General features: G+C 43.3%; 1 protein-coding gene across 1 annotated transcript in view; it reads left to right on the forward strand.

Annotated features, from left to right (window-relative positions):
• Window positions 1-4: 4 nt before the first annotated feature.
• LOC139649336 (cytoplasmic dynein 2 heavy chain 1-like) overlaps window positions 5-20,000 on the forward strand; it is a gene marked incomplete at its 5' end in the record, with an annotated part of 129,714 nt that continues 109,718 nt past the window's right edge. The window contains 21 exons of the mRNA XM_071525714.1: window positions 5-55; window positions 239-352; window positions 577-723; window positions 3,370-3,573; window positions 4,241-4,423; window positions 4,932-5,114; window positions 5,496-5,719; window positions 6,097-6,212; window positions 9,647-9,846; window positions 10,069-10,200; window positions 10,607-10,739; window positions 10,934-11,141; window positions 11,240-11,369; window positions 11,989-12,144; window positions 12,604-12,863; window positions 14,226-14,472; window positions 15,544-15,695; window positions 15,882-16,026; window positions 16,694-16,796; window positions 19,486-19,650; window positions 19,904-20,000. The exon at window positions 19,904-20,000 is cut by the window's right edge and continues 28 nt beyond it. Coding sequence (XP_071381815.1) covers window positions 5-55; window positions 239-352; window positions 577-723; window positions 3,370-3,573; window positions 4,241-4,423; window positions 4,932-5,114; window positions 5,496-5,719; window positions 6,097-6,212; window positions 9,647-9,846; window positions 10,069-10,200; window positions 10,607-10,739; window positions 10,934-11,141; window positions 11,240-11,369; window positions 11,989-12,144; window positions 12,604-12,863; window positions 14,226-14,472; window positions 15,544-15,695; window positions 15,882-16,026; window positions 16,694-16,796; window positions 19,486-19,650; window positions 19,904-20,000 — 3,350 coding nt within the window. The remainder of the gene's footprint in view (window positions 56-238; window positions 353-576; window positions 724-3,369; window positions 3,574-4,240; window positions 4,424-4,931; window positions 5,115-5,495; window positions 5,720-6,096; window positions 6,213-9,646; window positions 9,847-10,068; window positions 10,201-10,606; window positions 10,740-10,933; window positions 11,142-11,239; window positions 11,370-11,988; window positions 12,145-12,603; window positions 12,864-14,225; window positions 14,473-15,543; window positions 15,696-15,881; window positions 16,027-16,693; window positions 16,797-19,485; window positions 19,651-19,903) is intronic.

Here is a 20,000-nt window from a genome sequence, read left to right on the forward strand (position 1 = left end):
CGAGGGAGAGATGGTGCCACTCAGAAACCTCATACGAATCTCCAACAATGTGGAGGTAAAGATGACACAGAGTTGCGTGTGAATGTACAGTATGTGTGCTGTGTGTTGGATGTATGTTCACATTATTGAAGATTTAGGTGTGTGTGGGAAGGGGGGCATATTGTATTTATTTGATGACTTAGATAAAGTATTGGTAACTGTGTGTGTGTGTGTGTGCGTGCGCATTTCTCTTCTCTAGGTGTGGCTGAGTGAGCTGTCTGCGGAGATGAAGGAGACTCTGAAGCACCTGCTCTATGAGTGTGTGTCAGCAGGGAAGAAAGGGGAGGTGGACCCCTCACGCTACCCATCACAGGTATACACACACACATGCACACATGCACACACATGCTCACTTTGTGCATAAAATATGTATGTTTTTGAGGATACAATCATCTGTGGTTTTAAAATATTCCCTGATGGATATCCATTTCTAAAATGGATATGGTCTTTTGGAATGAAACCCTTGGCACAAATTGGTTGCTTTGATACTTTATTGATTTAACACTAACTAAATTCCTGTATGACCTGTCTGTGTAGATCCTGTGCCTGGCAGAGCAGATCCAGTTTACTGAAGATATGGAAAGAGCTTTAAGAGAACAGAATCTACAGCAGCTGGAGGTGGAGCTCAATGCCAAACTAGAACACTACACTACAGTAGACACCAGCTCTGACGACCACACCAACGCAGGTAGTACCACCTGTGTCTACGGGTGTTTGTGTTGTACATATTTGTGTGTGCATGCGTGTGTAGGTGATGTATATGTGTCCACATCTCTCTGTCTGTTTGAATGCACAGTTGTAGATGTGTGTTTGTGTAGGTTTGTATATCAGTACCAATACAGTCTGCACCAATACAGATGGGGTCACAGGCTGTGCACTCACACATGTTCTCTCTCTCTCTCTCTCGCTCGCACGCACGCACGCACGCACGCACGCACACACACACACACACACACACACACACACACACACACACACTTAGTGCATACTCAACACTTACACCTCATCTTTTTAACTTTCTTCTAAAGCATATCTCCCTCCTGTGTTGTTAGTGACTAAGCTCTGATTGTAATCTGGGCTGTCATTCAGCATTGAGAGGATAAAGCAACTTCTGATGCGAGACTAATACCCAGCCAGACGGAAGATACTGAGAGAAAGAGTCCCATTCTCTGTGTGGTGTTTCTTGCCTAGAGGTTATTAAATGTTCAGAATTTTTGGTGGCATACTAAATGTGGCTGTTTTTTATTTTTTCTGTTTTAGTTCTTCTTTTTGTCCTTAAAGTCCTATTAATATAAATGCAATATCTGACTTTTCCTGATTTGTTTTTTTTTCCTGCTTTTTTGGTTCCTGATCAGGTCCCTGATAATATTAATCTCTCCAAGTGACTGCTCATATAAACACTTGATCCTCGACACTTACACTTCATTCTACCGTCTGACTCCCTCTTGTGTTGTTAATGATTGAGCTCTGATCAGAATCTGGGTTGTTATTGAGCGCAGAGAGATTAACACTGAATGACTGCTCTTGTGCGACTCCCTTGATAGCCAGCCAGACACAAGAGGCTGCAGAAGGGCAGCGCTTATTAAAGCTGCTAAAGTAATAGCTGGCAGGCTAGTCTAATGACCTGGGGCTAAATAAATGGCTACATAAAACCTGGCAGAGGACTAGTTCCACAGAACTTGGATGGATAAAAGGGACATTTGAATTCAAGTCAATATTCTTGAATGCTCATCTGGCAGATAAACTTACAAGAAGATAGCTGTTGTATGTAGCTTATTTCATAGTATTGCCAGGGAAAGGATCATTTATTTGGTTTCTGATTCATGCATGAGATTGAAAGCTCCTCTATAACCCTGGCAGTGGCATCATTTCACAGGACATTGCTGCCAAATTCCAAATTTCTAAGTCAAATGCAAATGGCAGTATGAAACAATGCTCGTTTCAATGAGAGTATTGCAGCAAATTACTACTACTGGAGCCCAGTTTTCTTTGCCAGCTACAGTAGTTCCTGCCTTTTTTGCCTTGTACCTTGTGATTTTATACCTTTTTTTTTTTTTTTTTTACAGTTTTAGAATCTTAGACATTTCAACATGACAGTGTTATGGTATTATGTTATTGTCCGCACTTGAAAAAATGCTGATTTCCATGATAACATTTCACTAAATAACTGGCTCCCTTAAAACAACCGGGCAGGCTGCAGAGTGGCAGTACTGATTAAAGCCGCTAAAGTAATAGCTGGAAGGATAATCTAATGACCCAGTCTAAATAGATGGACCATAAAACCTGGCAGGGGAGTGGGAGCTATCTGCTCTTTGGCTCAGAGACAAGACTGAAGGATAGTGTACATCTGGCAGGGTCATTTTTACTCTGCTGAGGCTAGTAATGGCTAACCTCACTGATGTATATCTTGTGTGAGACACAGGGCCTGGTTGGCTGTCTCTGTTGTCTGTGGGCAAGGTACCCAAGCAGAAATAGTACATGCAAACTCATCCAAGGAAGGGCCAATCAATGGTAATAGACATTCTTAGCTCTTAACCCATTGTTGAAGAGACACTTATCAAGAGTGTCTGTCCAGGCAGAGTGGAATCACTAGCACACACTTAATGTTTTCTATGGTTTCAGAATATAAATAACCTTGCCTTAAAACCATCAAGAGCTGCTTTGATTTTCTTTTTTAATGGTGGCATAAGAGCAATTGCTATTGTAAGTAGTCTTCCTGTTAGTGCTCTGGAACAGTGTGGCTTGCGCTTTTAAAGCCTCTCATCTAATCAAAGCAAAGCAGCTAAAGGAGTAGCTTGCCGGCTCATCTAATGACCGGGGTTAATAGATGGCCACATAAAACCTGGGTGGCTGTGCTCTCTGGCTCAGAGACAGAACACTCTGATAATGTAGGGTACTCTTTTCTACTTTTTTAAGTAAAGATTAATAAAGGTTATCTTTAATGTAGCTGGTTAAGGAACGAGAGAGAGAATTACATGTGACAAAGGTCATGAGCTGAATTTGAACATATGGTGTGAATATGTGAGTGCGCCTTAAGCCACTGAACCAACAGGACTATAGAGTTGCTATATACTGTACACTATACACTATAATATACACTATAATATAGAAGTTTGTGTTTAGTCTTTTGGAATGCAACCATACTTTGTATATTATGTGGCCCTGTGTGCTTCTTTTCTTCTGTTTTTGCCATATGGTGAATATTATTTTCCCATCTCAAATACTGTATATGGCATTCGAAGGGATGATTCTCTTTATGATGAAATTTTAATTTGGTGTTTGTATTATCTTTCCAACCATGCTATCCTGTGTGTGTGTGCATATATAGAGTCCAGTGTCCTGCAGCTGAAGCTGAAGGCCTTGATCCTGGACATCATCCATAACATCAGTGTGGTGAAACAGCTGAGCCAGACTGGAGTCAGCAGTACCGATGCCTGGGCCTGGAGGAAGCAGCTCCGCTTCTACATGGGACCAGACAAATGCTGCAATATACATATGGTCGATGCACAATTCAGCTACACATATGAATACCAGGTGTGTAAGCGTGCAGATACACACACCTCTTTCACAGGGGACCAGACAAACACTCCCAAATACACATAGTTGTTTTGCAATTCAGGTACATGTATAACACCTGTAATGTAATGTATGTGTCTGCACACACACACAGAGTAATCAATCTGAACACTGATCTGGACAATACACAATTATTATTGCCGCATGGCCTAAAATAATTGAAGATGCATAGGTTTCAATAGAACTGTAATGCCATGTGGTCTTAAATGCTCTTAAAAATGTGAGAGAAAGCGCTTTATTGTGAATCATACATTGCTTCACCAAAAACATTCTTGACGTTCCTAGAATTTACTTGAATTTCTTATTTTTTACCACTGGGGGGCACTGTTGATGCAGAGATGAGGAGCTGTTTATTGGGGTACTGAATATGTCTTGCTGTATTTCCCTGCTGCAGTTCCTTTGCAAAACACTTGCCTGCCCTCTATTTATTTTTCCTTCCCTCTTTCTCCTCCTTACCCATCTCCTGTCTTTTCCTTTCTCTTCCGCTTGCTTCTCTCTCCCTGTCTTCCGCCCCTCCATCCCTCTCTTCCTCTTCACGTCTCTCTGTCCTTCTCTCTCCATTTCCTTCACTCCTCTGTCCCTCTATCTGCCCTGCACTCTCCTGTCTCTCTCTCCTGTCTCCTAGGGGAATGCGGCTAAGCTGGTGCACACACCATTGACTGATAAGTGCTACCTGACTCTGACCCAGGCCATGAAGATGGGGCTTGGGGGGAACCCCTACGGGCCAGCTGGCACAGGCAAGACTGAGTCGGTCAAAGCCCTGGGGGGGCTGTTCGGACGTCAAGTGCTGGTGTTCAACTGCGATGAGGTATAAAGGATTTTGAGGGGTTGAATATCCATTAAAGTGTAAGACTATATACCCATTTTGGCAAAAAAGTAAAACAAAAAAAACACCAAAGTTTATCATTCTTTATTCTTTAGAGAAAAGGTGAGAGAAAAACCGGGGTAATGGCTGAAATAGACATATGGAGGCATTTGTGTTTTCTGGAATGGTTTTCTACACAGCACTCATATTCATTTCTGTAATCTATACTGGAGATTGCTGTTTTCCCCCTAATACTTATGACATTTTGTAGTCTTGATTACATCCTTGTTACACATACACATAATACATGTGCAAGTACAGAGACACACACTGAGCAGTGTCTTGGTCTTGAGTTCTGATCATTCAACTTGCGACCACACACACACATAAGCAAGCACACACAGAACAAGAAGGTCATCGAGGACAATCCTGACTGAGAACACAAACTGTGTTGAGTTGTTGATGACTATGTCTATCTGTTTTCTGTGTCATGCATCTATCTGTTTTCCAGGGTATTGATGTGAAGTCTATGGGCCGTATCTTTGTGGGCTTGGTGAAGTGTGGAGCATGGGGCTGCTTCGATGAGTTTAACCGCTTAGAGGAGACGGTGCTGTCTGCCGTCTCCATGCAGATCCAGGCCATCCAAGACTCCCTCAAACACCACAAACACACCTGTGAACTGCTGGGGAAAGAGGTCAGCATGCACTGACGTTTGCAGTGATGCTCAGTAGACAATCACTCACTCTTTTTCTCATGCTTTCTTTCTGTCCTTTTGTCCCTCTAACTCAATTTCTCATTCTGTTCTCCTGTTTAAGTCAGTCACTTGTGTATACATACTCACTTAAATACACACGCAGTGCAAACTAATTTCTGCTGACACATTTTCAGTTGCCTTCTGCCTCCACCATCTGTCCTTGCCTCAGTATCAAATCAGTCAGTCAAAAAAATCAATCAATCATCCATCCATCCATCCATTGTGGGAGAGTAATCAACCAACCAATCAATCAACACTTAAATCAGGCTATCACATAACACATTTTATATACACATTTCCCTCCTTATCGCCCTCCTCCAGGTGGAGCTGGACCCAAACTCTGGAGTGTTCATCACGCTGAACCCGGCGGGGAAAGGCTACGGAGGGAGACAGAAGCTGCCAGACAACCTGAAGCAGCTGTTCAGGCCTGTAGCTATGAGCAGGCCGGACAACGAGCTCATAGCTGAGGTCATCCTCTACTCCGAGGGCTTCAAAGATGGAGAGATACTGGGACGCAAACTTGTTGCCATCTTCAACCTGGCCAGGTAGGAACTGTAGGAACTTTTATTTGTATCAAGTGTGTGTGTTTGGGTCAGGGTTCAGGTTGGAGGGAGCGTGGGTGAGAGATTTATTAGCATATACCTGTAAACCTATTACCTTAGTCAAGTAATTATGTGTGTACATGAGAGTGTGCGTCTGTCTGCCTGGTCTTTTTTGCCTGTGGGGTTCACTGTATGTAACTATGTGCAGTTGTTTAGGTTTTCAAACTGCAACGTGTTGTGGGTGCATTCATTTTAATTTATCTATACTGCCACCACAGTCTATTGATTTGTGTGTGTAGCCTCTACCTCCCACCTCTTAGTACTACAGCCACGGCCAACTGACAATGTGTGAATATGTGTGTGTGTATGTGTGTGTCCAGGGAGCTGTTGACTCCCCAGCAGCACTACGACTGGGGTCTGCGTGCACTGAAGACCGTGCTGAAGGGCTGTGGCAGTCTCCTGCAGCAACAGAGGAGGAGCCAAGACAAAAACAAGAGTAAGTCCCCTCCTGGCCATTTTTATTTTAAGGTATTAGTGTAGTGCAAGAGGAAAGTTAGGAGGAAGTAAGAGCAAGTTTGGTCATGACCTGGAGTCACATTCTTAATGACCTAATGTACACAGTACCCTAACCTGCTGTGGTGTCGGGGGAAACACCAGTTGAGCGCACCCACACTGCTGACAAGTGAATGGAGATTAATTTCTCCCTGATCATCTCACTATGGCTGGTGCCATCCAGCCATAGTGATCAGTAGATCAGTGGTTCTCAATCCTCGGCCTTGATTAGAAAACTTAAATGTCCTCAATGAACTAATTTGTTGGACAGCATAAAAAACACACAATTTCATCCAAGATACCCGGTCAATACTCAATCCAGCAATCATTCAACACAGTTACAATTTACAATTTCCCATTTGGCAGACGCTTTTATCCAAAGCGATGTACATATGAGATTTTAAAACAACACAAGCAAGGATCTAGTCAGGAAAGAACGAGAGTAAGTGCCATAAAGCTAAGTTCTGGTCCGACAGGACATAGGTGCTACGAGGCAGTGCATAGAGGCAATGCATAGAGTGCATAGAAGCAGAAAAATATATATATATATATATTTTTAAGATTATACAGTCCATCAGGTGAGAAGGTGTTCACTAAAGAGCAGGGTCTTTAGCCTTTTCTTAATGATTGAGAGGGACTCTGCGGATCGAATGGAGTTTGGTAACTCGTTCCACCACCGAGGAACCACAGAAGAGAAGAGTCTGGCTAGTGACGTAGGGCCTTGCTGTGGTGGCAGCATCAGGCGCCGCTCCTTGGCAGAGTGTAGTGAGCGGGAGGGAGCAAAGGATATGAACAGCTAGCTCATAGCTAGCAAAGTGCCATTGTTCAACAGTAGTAAAATGCATTCTTGTTAGTTCTTTTAAGGTGTGTTGAAAAGGACAGAGACATTGTTTACATTGTTACAGTGTTGGGGCTTTAAGATAATGGGCTTTGTTGGAGATGGGGTTTAACAATTTTGGGGGACATTGGGGGATGAGTTCATTTCATAAATAAGTCTAAATTCTCAAAATATTGTTTGTTAACTTACACCTCTATATCGCTTGTTCTGCCATGCTGGGTTGTGCACAGGAAATTACAAATGATTGCAAAGCATTCTGGGCAAGATGTGCTCCTGAATTTTCCATCGTTGTTGACTCCCTCGGCCCTTCAAGGGTTGATCTCAGAAAGTTTACAGTTATCAGATTAATGGAGAGGCACTTAAAATGGCAGTGGGGATTCCCCCCGAGGGGAATTTGCCAAGGGCAATTAGATGAGAATGACTAATGAAATGGAGCCCAGACCCTTTTTTGCATTGGTAGTTAACTCACTTCCTGGATTTGGAGTCTTTCAGTTGTTGAGAAATTACTTACAAAATCTACCTTGTGACCCTACCAAACAAGAAGGTTTGTACCTTGTTCACTTTGGCCAGAGCGACCATGCTACTAGTAAACAGTATGCCAAGTTAGCATGCTGCAGACCACCAAAAGCTAACAAGTCAACATATCAACATTCTAAAGAATCAATACACCAGCCACCATACTACTAACAAACAGCCAGAGCAACCATATTAGCTATGCTGTTTGCAAAGCCTTCTGCTGTCCCTGCAATGTGTGATGGATTGAGTAAAAAGTTGTACTTGCTCATTAGCAGCATATAAACAGGGTAAATTCTTTAGAAAAAGTCAATAACCTGAAAAAACGACTTTCTGGCCATGAGAAAAAAAGTATCTGGAAAATGTGTCCCCTGAGAAGTACGGAAACCGCTGCACTGATAGTACACTCAGCTCTGACCTAAGAGATAGAAAGTTGTAAGGAGAGATAATGAAAAGGATTATGGGATACGAAGATAGTGAAAACTCAGGTGGTTTGGGGTGTGTGTGTGGGGGGTGCTTATCGTGTACCCAGCAGGGTCACACAAAAAATGTTTTGGAAATCTGTGTGTGTGTGTATGTCTCTGAAAAGAAGTTTGATAAACACTATGCTTAAGTGTGCTCCAACATCAAATGTCTGTATGGACCCGCACTCTCCCTATACACCTGCTCTCCTCCATGCCCTCTAAATCCTCTAATACCGACACACCATCAATTGACATTTCACCCAAATCCTCCCCTTAAAAAACTTTGCTTTGCTTCCCTCGGGCTTTTCACTCCTCTGTGTGTCCCTTTGTCCTTCTCCCGCGCTCTCTGTCTCGAACACTTTGCCAAGGTTCTGTTGTTTACCTCTTCAGTCCCTCCTGCCCTCCCCCTCCTCATCCTCCTTTTCCCTGCTCCCCCCTGCTCCTGACCTCTTGCTGCCTCTCTCTCTGATACCTGGCTGTCGATATCTCTCTCATCCCACTCTTTCTCGCTCACTGCCCTCTCTGTCTCACCCCCGTCTCCCTCTCATCTCTCCCGTTTTCAATCCTTTCTCCCCCATCTCTCTCTCTCTGCCCTTTTCCTCTCTCTCTCTCTCTCTCTCTCTCTCTCTCTCTCTCTCTCTCTCTCTCTCTCTCTCTCTCTCTCTCTCTCTCTCTCTCTCTTTCACATCCCTCTCTCTCACCCTTTATCTGTCCAACACACACACATACACCACACACCCCTCCTGTCTGTTGATGAGTCCCCAAGGTTTTGTTCTATTTGCCTCTGTGTGTAGTCTGGCCAAGTGTTCATCTCAGCAGTAAAAACTGCCTCATTTGTGCCTTCGGGGGCGGCCAGCATCTTTGGAGAAGAGAACAAAAGTATTGACAAACTCTTAAATCATGACAGACTTTGGTAATTAGCACATTTATAAAAGTGGCCATGTGCAAGAACAAGGCAGTAACGATTGAACAAGTTAACTTTTGTAACCTTGTTTTTTGTGTCTCCTTCACTTGTTTTTCTCCATCCACCCAGTCTTATTTCTTATACTCTATTTTTCATTTTTTTTCATCAGTATCATGCCATTTACTGATCTGTCTTATTCCTAACTCTCTCCTTGCCTCTTTTTTATGCCTCCTTCCCTTCTCCCATTCTCATCTTCTACCCTTCAAACAGTAATATCTTTTTTTGTATAGCATCATTTTAAAAACAGTCTCTACAAATGTGCTTCACAGTCAAAATTAAAACCATGTCACAGAATTTCAAAAATGCAATAATGGTAATAAAGTCAAAGAACAGGTAAAAACAAATTAGACAATTACAACAACTAATAAAAAACATCACTTTAATGTCAGTCTGTAGAAGTATTTTCAGACTGCCATAGATGAGTTTATTTTATTTTCACCCCTCTCCCCTTGTTAACTACTTTTCTTTTTTATTTCAATTAGCATTTACCCTTTTACATAGCTTGTCTTTTCTCTTTTGCACACTCTCACACTGTAATTCAATCATTTTATTGCAAGTCAGAACAGAAATAAATTCAATCTCTCTCCATCTGCATACAGTCCAGGAGAGTGGTCTGGTGGTGCAGGCGTTAAGGCTGAACACCATGTCCAAGCTGACGTTTGCGGACAGCTCCAGGTTCGACGCCCTGGTCAGAGACGTCTTCTCTGGGGTGAATTTCACAGATGTGGAGGACCAGACCTTAATGCACGCCCTGGATCAAGTCTACAAGGAGGCACGGCTTGAGCTCATACCCAGCCAGGTGTGTGTGGATACCTATCTATTAATAATGACTAGAGCCTCACATGTCAGTAAGCAAATATGTCACGAAACCTGCTTTTAACTGTTGCCCAGCCAGTGTGTGTTTCTGATCACTCTATACTTTAACGCTGGCATGGAGACAGCTTATGGATGGTTGAATGGTCTGCTAGATGGATGGAGTGATAGATAAATCGATGACAGTGTTTTCTCCATCTCTGCGTAGCTAAAGAAGGCTTTGGAGCTGTACGAGCAGCTGAGACAGCGTATGGGCGTGGTGATCGTGGGGCCCAGCGGAGCAGGGAAATCGACTCTCTGGAGGATGCTCCGGGCCGCTCTCAGCAAGACGGGCAAAGTGGTGAGTAGGAGAAAGACTCTACAGGGGATTTTGGCTTGGGTTCTAATACACAGTGTATTTTTCTGGCATATGGGCTTCTAAATGGGTTGTATCTGTGATGCCCTGATGGTTGAAAAATCCACCAAAAATATAAACTTCAGGGAACTAATTTTCAGAGGAACAAATTTGTATTTTGTGAAATTACATTCTGTGTTGGTTATGACTTTCATAGTCCTTAGGGGCATGAAACTCACTTAGCATATAAAGGACTATGAAAAGAAAGCATCAATTCAATTTAAAAAATCCTGTCACAAAATGTTCATGTGATTTAAGTGCCACAACGTCCTATTTTTAAGAGTTTGTGGGCCAGTTAAAATATCAACCCCTGATGTTTTTTTGACTAATGCTGATCACTGTGTTCTTGTAGGTGAAGCAGTACACGATGAACCCCAAGGCCATGCCCAGACAGCAGCTGCTGGGACACATAGACATGGACACCAGAGAGTGGGCTGATGGCGTCCTCACACACAGTGCCAGGCATGTGGTCAGAGAACCACAGGGTAAGAAGGAGACACCACTCCATGTTGATTTAACATAAGTGCAGCTAGCTCACTTTATAATGTGCCCACATCCCAAGCAACTCGATCAACCAGTTGGTGAAAGTCTTTTTGTGTTCTGTGAACCCAGACAGTGGTTCGCATGGATGGATTTGTTTGGGGAAGTATGTGTACATATGCACCTTTGTATTTTCCAGAGGTGAGCTCGTGGATTGTGTGTGACGGAGACATCGACCCGGAATGGATTGAGAGTCTGAACTCTGTGCTGGATGACAACCGGCTGCTGACCATGCCCAGCGGAGAACGCATCCAGTTTGGACCCAACGTCAACTTCCTGTTTGAGACTCACGACCTCAGCTGTGCCTCGCCGGCCACCATATCCCGCATGGGAATGATATTTCTCAGGTTAGGGTGTATGTGTGTGCCCCTCACCCGCTCGCTCACTCACACTCTCACTTACTCACTCTCTCTTTGTCCTGCCCTTTCTGTCCCTCTATCTGCAGTGATGAGGACACTGATGTGGGTGCCTTGGTGAAGTCTTGGTTGAGGGGTCAGCCTGAAGAGTGTCGCAGTAACCTAGAAAACTGGCTGGGAGACTATTTCCACCGAGCTCTGGACTGGGTCCTCAAACAGGTAACAGTTGTCCTACGTGCGTGCATTTCATCCTGATCAGTAGGCTGTTTCAGTATACTGAATTTGAAACACACTTTGGGCTTCAGGCTGTGGCCTTCAGTATGGTTTGAATGTAGCATGTTGAAACAGTTAATATTCTGGCAGGATTGTGCATGTACTGAACCAAATGTAGATGTAGAAACTCTATGTCACCACATGACCATTTGGTGGACAAAATACAGCGGTTTCAAACAAATGACTTCCTTAGCCACTGAGCGGTGTTCATGACGATGTACTATATTGCTAACATTATAAGAATATGATGAATCTCATCATCTCTCAAGTAGGTTCAGTGGCTAGATGAAATCTACATATCCTGTTTAATTATGTTTAAGGTATGTTTGGTATAGTTTCAATGCAGTCTGTGTTTTGGCAACTCTGTCAGCTCTCATCAATGTCATTTTTTACTTTTAAATTCTCATTATTCTTTGTTCTTCTTCTTTGTGCTTACCCTTCCTTCGTCTCTTCCTCTGTGCTTGACAATACTGTATATGACTGTCCTAAATCTACTAAATTACAATGATAACACATCTTACAATTGTTTTTCTTTTTTCTCTCCCCTCTCTCTCCCTTTCATCAGAATGACTTTGTGGTGGAGACCAGTCTGGTGGGTACAGTGTTGAATGGTCTGTCCCACCTTAGCGCTGTGACAGAGAGAGGCCAGTTTATCGTCAGTCTTCTCAGGGGTCTGGGAGGAAACCTCCACCTCAAAACACGACAGGAGTTTGCCAAGGAGGTGAGGACCTCTGTGGTTTCTGTATGGGCTGAGGGTGGATGTCAACCCCGGGCCACTGGGGAGTGTATTTTGTGGTTTCAGACTAGAGGCAAGGATATTAAGCACTACACCATACTATAGGCAATTACTTATTCAATCAAAAAATCAGTTAATGAAACTGAAACACATGTATATATCCATTATATGTCATACCATAGAAGTCCACTACAAGCTTGTTGCTTGCCGCACTGTACTTTCCTTGTAAGAGAGAAAAGATTTGGAATTCAGACTCTATTCTCTTCTCAGCTGGCACTCAGGAGTTTTGCTTTACAGTATGTCAACTCAGCTCTAAGCAGCAGCCATCTAATGCAGGATAGACGCTTGATGGGGGACTTCTGTAATGGCTACTGCTACTCTGCAGCATACTGTATCAGTCCTTGTGTTTACGTGTGTTTATATCTGTGTGTGTGCTCCCTCCAGTTGCTGAGCTGGGCCAGGGAGAGCCCACCAGACCAGAGAAAACCACTTGATACCTATTTTGACCCTGACAGTGGCCGTCTAGCTGCCTACACACTCCAGCGGCCTGACGGTCTCTCTCTGGACCAGCTCTCTCACACACACACACTTCCTGTCATTGAGACCCCAGACATGCAGAGAGGCCTGCAGTGCTTCTCCCAGTGGCTTACCGCTCAGCACAGACAGCCCTTTATGGTGGTGGGGCCAGAGGGCTGCGGGAAAGGGTAAATAGACACATGCAGAAGCATACACAAACACACACACACACACACACACACACACTCAAACTTACATGTATGTATGCAGACGCGTACGCACAAGCACACAGGCTCACTTAAACATACACATGCAGAAATGCATGCACATGTACAGTATATGCATGTATGTGGCCATGTACACACACACATACAAATGCAAACATACACACACGGTGTGAAAACACACACCGATAATTGATCTCGTAACACAGTTGGTTTTGTTGAGTAATAATCTTCGATGTCCCGACAGACACAGAGAAGCACACACAACAGTTCCAAAGAGTGCTTGTTGGATCTTAGGCATTATTCATGTTTTTAGATTCACTGACTAAACAACATTGGTCTGATTCTTTTCACGTATTTTTGCAGAGGGAGCAGCAATGCTCGCAGAATTACAGTTTTGAATTGGCAAACAGTGCTTTTTATTCTGTGGCATAAATGTTTTGAGTGGGTACTGGCCCTGCCAAACCTCATTCTGGCCTGGCTGTAGAAATAGAGCTTGTGAGGACATGGTTGCATTATGGATTGTGAGATAGAGGCACTCAAACGTGGACACTCAAACTGACACATGCAAACAAGCACACCCATATCAAGGCTTCTTTTATTCAGAACTTGACCTTTCTTGGAAAGACACGGACAAATCAGGGTCTGCGTGTGCATGTGTGTGTGTGCGTGCACGGACATGTGTATGTGTAGACAGAGACTCGTTGCCTCAACAGTAATTGCTTCCCTCCCCAGGGGGTTGGAAGAAGAGGGGTGTCTCAGTTTGCCTTTTACACTCCAGTTGAGCCCCACTCTACTTTTCTCGTCCTCTTGTCTTGCCTCGCCTGAAAGGTCACTATGCCAACGAGGCACTGTGTTTGTCAGCTCATTCCTCTGATAAGAGAACATCTAATTAATTTACACACACATACACATACACAGGAATGAACATTCACACACATACACACATGCAGACACACCACTTACTTTCCAATTATTCTCTCTCTGTTTGTGCCCTCACAAAATGTCTCTCTTTGCCTTTGGCTCTGTTCTGACAAACATTGTTCTCTGGGTCCCAAGAGGCCCCCTTGTTAAATACAGAGTAACACTCATCTCCTCCTCTCATCCTCTCTTGCTGCCCTGATACCATCTTAACCCTTACATGAAATAGAGACGTGTATTAAAAGCTGCAACATTTAGGCATCTGGATGGAACTATTGGATCATTGTACATTGCAGTATACTAATCCTGTCTCACCTCATCTTTCAAAAGGTGTGTGCATGTGTGTGTGTGTGCATCTTGACATTTCTGCCAAACATTTCTTATAATGTATTGTTTCCTGTCTAGCATGCTCCTGCGCTATGCCTTCTCTCGGCTGCGGTCCACCCAGGTGGCCGTGGTTCACTGCAGTGCCCAGACCTCCTCACGCCACGTCCTGCAGAAGCTCAGCCAGACCTGCCTGCTGCTCAGCTCCAACACTGGCCGAGCCTACAGACCCAAGGACTGCGAGAGCCTGGTCCTGTACCTGAAAGACATCAACCTGCCCAAACCTGACAAATGGGGCACCAGCAACCTCATTGCCTTCCTGCAACAGGTAAAGAAGAGGTACAGATAGTGCTGGTCAAACCAGTTGAAGCTTTTGATATGTACATCCAAGGTAAGTTCCTTTATCAAACAAGAAGGTTAAAAAAAGATAAGCCAGCATTCCATACATTGTGTGGTTCAAATGTTTGCCATGAGGGAGGCCTATACTAGCTGTCTGTCATATCCATCTCACCTCACCTGGCGCACCTGAAAGGACCTGCCCCCTGCCACCCACTTGTAATACCCCAAACTGAGACTAGGTGGGGTAGATGGCTAATATTACTCTGAAACATGAACATGAGCCATAAAAATAAAGATAACCAAAGGTCTACAATATAGACAAAATAAAATATTAATGGAAAATGGGCAAACAAAAGGAAAGCCTCTCAAATGGCTTCAACAGCTAATGCAAAAATAAAAACACCACATTCGCTCCCGACCTTTTGACATATTAGCAGAAGACACTGTAATCACAATATACACTTTGAACTCAACTTACAAATCAACATTTAGCAAAGTAAAGCAATAGAAATTCTACTTCCTACTTCCATATACAACATACAATAAAGATATTGCACAAATCTGTATCTACATATCCACATGACATATGGTCCATGTCCAGATCTTGACAGAATGTAGTACAGTGCTAGCAATGTGTCACTTTGCAGACATCTTCAATCTTCCATTAGCAGCTGTCTCCAGTTGTAAAGTAATTAATTCCTTGCTCTGCAATGCGATCCCAAGTTACCTCTGCCTTTCACAAACAAGTAAAGAGAAATGTGATTTTAATAAAATGATGGTTACCATAATAGAGAGCCACCCATGTCTACAGTGATGATGGATGTCTCCAAACTATGTTATAGAAATATGCAGTCGATGCATGCTCTTCTGAAGGCTTTAGTACAAAACTCAGCAACATAACAATGACTTTTCCCTCAGGAACATACTGTTATTATACAATTCAAGACCAGACTCTCTCTCTCTCTCTCTCTCTCTCTCTCTCTCTCTCTCTCTCTCTCTCTCTCTCTCTCTCTCTCTGTCTCTTTCTCTCTCTCTCACTCATTCGCTGTCTCTCCTCCAGGTGTTGACATATCAGGGATTCTATGATGAAAATCTGGAATGGGTGGGTCTGGAGAACATCCAGGTGGTGGCCTCCATGTCAGCAGGGGGTGCTGTGGGCAGACACACACTCACCTCCCGCTTCTCCTCTATAGTACGCATCTGCACCATAGAGTGAGTGCAGCACAGTGGTCATACTACAAAAGAGCATGCAATTACACATATTTGAATACTTGCGCAGGTAAATCTGTTTCTCAAACCCACCCCTTATCTCTCTTTGTTTTTCTCTCCTACTAATTTTCTCTACTCTCCCTTTTCTTCCATCCCTCTGTCCCTCTCCTTTTCTGCCTCTGTCTCCAGTTATCCAGACAGGGAGCAGCTGCAGACTATCTACTCGGCATACCTGCAGCCAGTTCTCCAGCATAGCCTGGGCAGCCAGGCAGCCTGGGCCAGCACAGGGAAAACACACCAGCTGGCTGGATCTTTGGTGCAGGTCTATGAACAGGTACAATCCAGTCAGAGAATTAGAATGGAAAGACTGGTCTTCCCTATTCAGATCTGTATTAGCAGCAGCATAGCCTTGCCTGAGAACTTGAAAGTCTAAACAAGCCATTGGAGACCCTGGTTTCAATTTCAGTTTGATTCCACATTGAATCCCTGCTTGTTCCCCAGCAGGAGATAAGCACACCCCGCAGGCTAGATCACTGGTGTAACTCTATCATTAGGTAGAAAACACTTTACCCATATGCAGCACAATAGCACCACCAGTCCTTGTAAGCCTAAAAAACAAATTACCCTACTTTGAATCCCTGGTTGTGTTTGAGTCCCCCGCATGGGGAAAGCACACTAGCTTGCCAGATCACTGTTGCAGGTCTATAAACAGAACAGGTACAATACAGGCGTGTATAATACAGGTTATGTATTATACACACATTATACACACGTCAGGATAAACTTACTACATTCATTTAATTAGCATATCACACTTTTTTATTTAACTTAATGGAAATTGGTCCAGCAGCTTGTTTGGTGTCTCTCATAATCATACAACGCTTGACATTTTCAAGTAATAAGTAATGTGACGTGCTTTTGAATTTTGCTGTCTCAATATTGTGTCCCTTGCCACCAAACGTCTGCGTTTGTGTGTGTGTTCTGTGTCCTTTTCCTTTCAGGTGAAGGCCAAGTTTACAGTGGATGACCACAACCACTACCTGTTCACCCCCTGCATCCTCACACAGTGGGTTCTCAGCCTGCTGCGATATGACCTCACTGCAGGTAACCAAACACACATGCGTGTACACACACACACACACACACACACACACACACACACACACACACACACATCTCTCTGCATGCTGGGTGTGAAATTTACTCCAGCCCATAACCAAATGCTGATAAGCTTGGCTTGACTATGGTAAGTTTGTCTTTAGCAGGTCACCACCCATTATCTGGAATGTTTTTTTTTCTATTCTAAAAATCTGATTTGGCTTGTTACAATACTGAAAGTCTGGGAGAATTTTGAAATCCATCAGCCACTGCAACAGATGGATGAAAGTTAAGTTTCCTGCTCTGGGTGTATGTATTCTCAGGTTGTGTCAAGTTTTGCACAAGTAAACAACTCATTCGGATGACATGGGACCAACACAGTAGTACGCTACTTAAATTTACCATCATTCTTTCTATTGGCCCCGTTTCTTTGACATGTGAATAAAATTAGCTGTGCTGGCCCCAACCAAAAGAATCCTACCCCCACCACTGGTCCTATGGTTGCCAAACCTCCCCCATATAATGATGCTATTTTATTAACTCTATAGTCATAAACAGTAGGAAGAACTTAGATCTGTTTGTGTACATTTGAGATCACTGTTTTTTTTCTATGAGAAAAGATTGTTGCAGTAACCGAAGACTATTAAACTATTAAAGTAAGGGACCCAAATGAGAGATTTCAGGGTTCATTGGGACCCAGACTCATAAAAATATACCTTTTCATTTTTGTCATGCGAGGAGCCGCCAGACACAGACCCATGGCCCGTTTGGGGTCCTGACCGATATTTTCAGAAGCACTGCTGCAGGCAAACAAAAGCAGAAAGTTGGATTTAATGACCCACTGATATTCCTGTAACTCCTTGGAGTCCACACATAGAACGATTTTGCCGCCGCCAAGGAACTTAAAGCATTAATAACTCTGTCAGTTTTGATGCAAGAATCAAAAAGACAGCACCAGATGGCTTAGTTTCCTGTCAGTATTCCTTTAGCTCAGAGTTCCTGTCTCCAGCTCTCACCTTCTCTTTCATTCGATCTCTCTCTCTCTCTCTCTCTCCTTCTCTCTTCCCTCACTCCCTCTCTGTCACTCGTCTGTCTCTCCCTCTTTTATCATCCTCTCCCCTTGCTGTCCTTTCATCTCTCCCTCTGTCACTCTCTCTCTCCCTCTGCAATGTGTTCCTGCTGTGATAGTGAGTCCAATCATTTATTTTAATTAAACGCGTCAGCGGACAAACTTCTCTTTTCCTATGCTCATCATTTTTTTTAACTTACTCTTACTTCTTCCTCCCTCTTTCCCTCCTTGCTGATTACCTTCCATTTGGTATGTAACAACCTCCTCTCTCCATCTTTTCTCAATTACTGTGTTTGTATGTGTTTGTGTGTGTGTGTTTGTGGTCTGTGGTGTGTGTGAGTGTACATGTGTGTGTGATGAGCACAACTGTGTGAGCCTGTGTATTATGTATGTATGCTTACTGCTTACTGCTTACTGCTTATTGTTTATTGATTACTGCTACTGCTTAAGTTCACTGCTTATTTTCAAATGTTAACTATGTAATTACAACATTTCTATTGCGCTAATGTGTATGTCTGTGAAATTACTTACTACAGGGGCCAGTTGCATAAAGATAGATTTCAATGAAATGTATGCAACTGGTCTTTGATGCAAATCTAGATTTGATACCAACTTTGTGCCCAAGTGAGTCCAAATGTGATTGTGTATGTTTCCCAGTGTGAATAAGGGTGAAGTCATGAACAATGGGCTCTGGCGTGAGGTTCTCATTATATCCATGCATTTTAAGCGGAGCGTAGGGTTTATTTTATAAGCTTTGGTTTCTTTATAAGCTTTGGTGGTAGACTGACCACTGAGGTTGGTCTTAAGTGAGGAAATCATTCAAAAGCCACAGGCATAGAAAATGTTTAGCATGGCAACTTGCAGTTTAAATTATTTTCCCTTCCTTGGTGGTCCACTTAAAAGTTTAATATGCAGGGAAAACCCTGGAGTGTCAACCTTGTGTCTGTTTGGCTCTCATCCTCCTCTGGTTCAATGTAATGTGACAGACACTGTTGAAGCCTGTGGCCTATGAGACCAGGAGGCTGTCTGCTCCCCTCTAGCGAAGACTACAGTCCTTTTTTAGCTAGTAGCACTTGACTGATTCTTGAGGGACTTAGTAAATTTAATCTTACCCTGAGAGCCAGGGTTTTTAAAATAAACTGGTGCTCTTGTCATGCAAGGAGCCACCAAAAACAGCCCTTTGATGCATTTTGAATGTTGACTCAGTGTAAATACTCTTCCTGTGTCTGTTCTTTCTCAAGGTAAAACAGCTATGGCTATGTCAGAAATGGACATGCTACAGTGTGTATGGAGTGTGTATGGTGTGTCAAAGGTGTGATCAGAATGAGAGAAACTGAAAAACTGGAATTTCCTTTTTATAAATTAGTAGTAGTTGATTGTCCAAAACGGTTTGGCATGTAACAACCACTTTAGGCCATCTTTTCACAGTTACTCATTGTGTTTGTCTGTGAATAGTGTGTCAAGGGTGTGATCAGAAAGAGAAAATGAAAAATAAATCTTAGTTGAATGTTCACAAAACCTGAAATCCTAACAAACCATGGCAAATCAGATGCCTAGCTTAGAGTGTTCAGGATTAACCCTGTATACTGTATGTGTGTGTTTGTCTCTCTCCTATGTCTCCTGCAGCTCAATCTAATGTGACAGACAGTGTGTTGGAGGTGGTAGCGTACGAGGCCAGGAGGCTGTTCAGAGACCGGCTGGTTTCCTCCAAAGACCTCCACACCTTTGATAACATCCTCTCCTCCATCATACGGGGAGACTGGGGCTCCGACGCTCTAGACAACATGACCGGTATGAGATCGATGTACACATACACACACCTTCATGAAGAACAGTACATACACATACAAAACACCAATCTGCATGGTGTTTCATTTATGTGGGGATATAGCAATAAATTAAATTTACACATACAATTGATATTAGAGTTTGTTTTTGTGACAATACCACCTCTGCAGGTTGTGTTGTTTGTCTCTATGTCACTTGTGTGCATATACAGTACATGTGTGTTACTAACAGTCTGTATTACTTCATTTCTGTGTAGATGGTTTCTATGTGACCTGGGGCGCTTCTGAAGGGGCTGTGATGGCTCCAGGCCAGCCTCTGCCTCCTCATGGTAAACCACTGGGCTGCCTGGATTC

The sequence above is a fragment of the Centroberyx affinis genome, unplaced genomic scaffold (assembly GCF_046629955.1).
Source record: "Centroberyx affinis isolate AG114_WGS23_722 - 3 ecotype Tasmania unplaced genomic scaffold, CSIRO-AGI_Caff_v1 ptg001331l_1, whole genome shotgun sequence".
Classification (NCBI taxonomy): Eukaryota; Metazoa; Chordata; class Actinopteri; order Beryciformes; family Berycidae; genus Centroberyx; species Centroberyx affinis.